Source organism: Merops nubicus, unplaced genomic scaffold, assembly GCF_000691845.1.
Source record: "Merops nubicus isolate BGI_N331 unplaced genomic scaffold, ASM69184v1 scaffold21068, whole genome shotgun sequence".
In the NCBI taxonomy this organism is placed as follows: domain Eukaryota; kingdom Metazoa; phylum Chordata; class Aves; order Coraciiformes; family Meropidae; genus Merops; species Merops nubicus.
The window spans coordinates 1-4,627 of record NW_008625359.1 but is presented as its reverse complement, the minus strand read 5'-3'; the positions used below and the strand labels follow the sequence as shown (position 1 = coordinate 4,627).

The 4,627-nt window shown below is 58.1% G+C and overlaps 1 protein-coding gene across 1 annotated transcript in view; it reads right to left on the bottom strand.

The window, feature by feature from the left end:
- Window positions 1–4,106, bottom strand: part of LOC103778087 (differentially expressed in FDCP 6 homolog) — a gene marked incomplete at both ends in the record, with an annotated part of 14,442 nt that extends 10,336 nt beyond the window's left edge. The window contains 5 exons of the mRNA XM_008945658.1: window positions 1,138–1,229; window positions 1,916–1,988; window positions 2,897–3,010; window positions 3,122–3,253; window positions 3,982–4,106. Coding sequence (XP_008943906.1) covers window positions 1,138–1,229; window positions 1,916–1,988; window positions 2,897–3,010; window positions 3,122–3,253; window positions 3,982–4,106 — 536 coding nt within the window. The remainder of the gene's footprint in view (window positions 1–1,137; window positions 1,230–1,915; window positions 1,989–2,896; window positions 3,011–3,121; window positions 3,254–3,981) is intronic.
- Window positions 4,107–4,627: the final 521 nt, after the last annotated feature.

Here is a 4,627-nt window from a genome sequence, read left to right as displayed (position 1 = left end):
AGGAAACCGCCGCCTGCCTCGCCAGCCCTGGGCGGCGAGGGACGCGCGAAGCAGGAGCGCCATCTGCTTGGGCATGCCCCAGAGGAGCCCACGGGCCACATCTTGGCCCCGGCTCAGCCCCGAGGGCTGCCAGGCTTTCCCCTCGCCATGGAGGGGGGGCCCAGGGAAGCACCGCGAGGGGCTCTGCAAATGCAACGGGGATCTGTAACCCTCTGTTAGCTCAGCCTGGAGATCAAAAGCGTCCTCGGCGTTTGTGTTCTGCAGAGAGAAATCCCCTCCCCGACTCCGAGAGCAGCTTCCTCTTCTGGGATTTAAATGAAGAGCTTCTCCTCGCAGCGGGAGTGCAGGTTGTGCCTTTTGGAAAGGCTCCAGCCCTGCTTGGTTTGGGCTCAGTCGCACCACGGAAGGCGAGAGGAGCTTGAGCCACTGCAGCCCTCCCAGGTTCTACCTGTTCCTCACCTGCAGAAACCTCTTCCTCTGCAAACTCCTCGAATGCAGCCAGAAAAATAAACCACCAGATTGCAGGGACCTGTGCTGGTGTTGGGTTTACAGTTGGACTTGTTGCTCTTAAAGGTCTTTTCCAACCCAAATAGTTCTGTGGTGCTCTCTGTGCTGGCTTGGTCCACAAGCTGCCTGGGGCAGTGGTGGGGCTGCGGTTCCTCCTGCTGGGGTGAGGAAGCCAGCCCAGGTCTCTGCAGCTCAGAGGGCTGTAGGATGCTTTCACAGGCACAGCTTAACAGCTGGATGTGATCTTAAAGGTCTTTTCCAACCTAAATGATTCTATGATTCTCTTCTACTGACACAATTCCCCAAAACCAGGCTGGCAGGAGCCCCTGGAGGAGCCAAGGCCAGCGCTGAGGTTCAGGAGACAGCTCTTAGCCCCTCCAAGACACACTGAGAGCTCAGAGGCCACAATTTATTTTGCTCACACCTCTCCTCAGTGCTGTGTCTGGGCAGTCGCTGCACTTGCGGCCAGTTCAACACATCTCCTGAACTTCCTTAATCCTTGCATCTGCAAAACAGTAACATCCACCCTGGCCCTGCCAGCTGCTGGCCCCAGGGACTGGGAGAGAGAAGGGTGCTGCTCTTTTGAAAAAAGAAAACTTTAATTTGTTTTTATTTCAACTCAGTATTTACATCCAGGCCTAGCTCAGCCCCTGACAGGTGCTGGCTGGTTTCTGTGGAAGGAGGGCTTTGCTCCAAGTGCTGAGATGTGCCAAGGAAGCTTCCTGGAGAGCAGAGGGTGATGAAGAGGTGGGAAAAGTGGTGTTGGAGCCAGGCTGGGTGCTTGCTCCAGCATCAGGAACTGGTCACAGCTCCAGATGCTGCGCCCAGGACAGCTCTGATGGGGCTTGATTGCTTCTGTGTGTATGCTGCCCACGTGTCCCACACTGAGAGGAGGCTGTTGGACCATTCCTAGAGGGAAAGGGCAGGAAGTGCCTCTCCAGAAACATTTTGCAATCCCAGAGCCTGCTGAAATCTCTGTGGTTCCACCTCTACTGCAGAAGCCTGGCAGGTCTTGTACATCTTAGCCAGGAAAAAATAAATACTAGGAGACACAATCTACCATCTCCTCCAGACGGAGTGGTCAGTGCCCAAGGCAAGGAGCAGGGAAGTCACTGCTCAGAGCCCAGGAAAACAGCAGAGCCTCCAGGAGAAGGCACCAGCCAAAGATCTTTGACAACCCTCCATGGAGAGCAGAGCCCTTGGAACAGGGTCTCTCTGGTAGCCCAACACTGCTGGCATCAGCCCTGAGCACCGGGCAGTGCCCACGCCGGCCGCTGGTCTCGGACGCCTTCCCCGGCTGTGTCCCGTGGCTCCTGAGTGCCCTGTGGAGCAGGGGCTGGGGCTGCTGCCAGCTCTCCCCACCTGGGGGGCTCAGGGGGGGTTCAGCACCCGTTCTCAGACGCCTCACGTGTGACAGGGTCCTGCTGGATGGCTGCTGTGGCCGTGCTGAGGGCTCCCTCCAGGCCCTGCCGCTCTGCTAACTAGGGGAGCAAAGAGAGAGACACAACAGGGTCCCCCCAGGGGGGTTCAGGAGGTGCTGCCTGGCTCAGGGCAGCCCCAGGATCAGCTGGGGTGATACAGGTAGGAGGCAGAGGGCAAAGCAGAGAGGGACATGGATGAGATGGGGAAAGGCTGTTTATGAAGGAGTTTTCTGGGGTGCATTAAGAGTGTGACCAGCAGGTCGAGGGAGGGTCTCCTCCCACTGTACTCTATCCTGGTGAGGCCACCTCTGGAGTGTTTGGTCCTGTGCTGGGGGCCCCAGTTCAAGCGCAGCAAGGAGCTACTGGAGAGAGTCCAGCAGAGGCTACAAAGCTGCTGAGGGGCCTGGAGCATCTCTGTGCCAGGACAGGCTGAGAGCCCTGGGGCTGTTCAGCTGGAGGAGAGAAGCCTCAGAGGGGATCTGATCAATGCTGAGCAAGAGCTAAAGGGCCCCTGGGGGGCAAGAGGCTGGGGCCAGACTCTGGTCAGTGGTGCCCAGGGACAGGACAAGGGGCAACGGGCACCAACTGGAACCCAGGAGGTGCCACCTGAGCAGGAGGAGAAACTTCTTTGGGGTGAGGGTGCAGAGCCTGGAGAAGCTGCCCAGAGAGGCTGTGGAGTCTCCTGCTCTGGAGAGATTCCAAACTCTCCTGGATATGATCCTGGGCACCCTGCTGTGGGTGACCTGCTGGAGCAGGGGGGTTGGATCTCCAGAGGTCCTTTCCAACCCCCACCAGTCTGATTCTGCAATCCAAGGAGCACATCCCTGCTCTCCTCTGTACACAGGGCATCTGGGAACTAGGAGCAAGCACCCTGGGGAAGAGGTGCTGCAGCAGAGCGAGGGGGTAAGCACTGGAGCCAGGAGGGGGATGAGGTGAGGGAGGGGAAGGCAGCAGGAGCTGTGTGGTACCTGCACTGTGAGGGGGGTGCCCTTGGAGGTGGCCAGCAATGCCACCTGCTGATGACAGAGGGATGCGATGCCCGATTCTTCAGATGGGACTGCCCCAGAAGTGACTATGGTAACCTAGGAAAAGTCAAGATAAAATTAACTATCCTGTGTCAGAAGATGATGCAGTTCCCTTCTAGCAGGTGGCTTCTCCAGAGGGAAAAGGGACAGTCCAGGTTTTGTCCCTACTGGCTGTGTCTGGGTGCCGTTGGGCACAGCCAGGTTGTCACTGCCCACTGGCTCCACGGGGAGGGCACTGCTCTGTGTCACCACGCCCATCCTGCTGCCCAGGGCCTGCAGGTCTTCCCCAGACAAACCCACCTGGGTGGGACAACAGTGGATGCTCCCATCAGGACAGTTCCTTGGGAAGCCTTACACACCTCCCGACTTCAGCAACACACTGGTCTCACCAAGGAGGAAACACTTTCCTTGCTACACAGGACCTAGGGTCCATAGAACACCACGGGCTCCATGGAGAACTCACAGGCCCCAGGTCACCATCCTCCCCCACTCCTACCACACCTCCCCTTCCCATTTAGCATCTCCTCTCCAGGGTTTGTCAGGACAGCCTGTCCATCCTGGAGCAGCTCAGAGCAAGAGGAAACAAGCGTTTCCCGTGGCAGCTGCTTCCTCTGCCCCATGCCACAGAAGGGAGTTTTTCCCAGTCAGCACACAGGCAGCTGGTGGAGGGAAGTACAAGAAAAGCACTGCCCTGTACCAACAAGGACAAAACCAGCTCCAGATCCTGCCTGTGTCAGCAGAGATGAGGGTTGCCAGGCACTGCATGTGAGCCTGGGCAAACGCCTGCAAGACTCTGGCCAGAAAACATGGCAAGTCAGGGACCTGAGGCCTCTTCTTTACCCTCCACCCACCCCTCCAGCAGTGGATAAGGCTGTAAGGAGTGGAGCCCTCATGACACAGAGCCTGTGAAGCCCCAGGGTCTCTCTCATGCTGAAAAAAAAGCCTTAAAGAGAACACCAAGGCTGTGTAGAGGCAGAGTCTCAGTTAACTGCTGTCTCCCACCTGCTGGAGGTTGTCAGTGTCCATACCTGCTCTGTCCCATCCTGAGAGATAAGTGAGACTGGTGTAGGTATAACCTCTTCCTCTTCCTCCATCTCTGACAGGAAAGCAATGTGTTGGCTCTTCTGGGGTGAGCCTCTGTCAGCAGCAGCAGCTGAGTCAGGAAAGGGGAAGAGCAAAAGGGATGAGAAAAGCACTAGAGTGTGAATACACGTGGCTGACCCTGAGTCTCCTTCTCTGGAGATTCCAAACCCTCCTGGCTGTGACCCTGGGCACCCTGCTGTGGGTGACCTGCTGGAGCAGGGGGTTGGATGAGATGATCTCCAGAGGTCCCTCCCAACCCCACCACGCTGGGACTGTGGGATTCTGTGACCTGCCTGTTGCCTGTTCAGGCCAGGACTGATGAGGACAAGCCCCTGATGACAACAGCCCAGCACTGCCCTGGGAAGAAGGTCCCTCCCCCTGTACTACAGATGGAGCAGGAGCCTGTACGGGGAATCCTCTCCTCTCCTCTCCCCACAGATCTGACTTTGCTGGGGGAGGCAGGAGGCCACAGCACCGACGTGGGGCCGAGAGAGGGGAGCTGCTGCTGCATCTCTCTCCACCCTCCCTCGTTGTGACCCCTCCCCGCAGCGCCAGGGGGCGGGTTGCTCACCCTCCAGCCGCGGCTGCTCG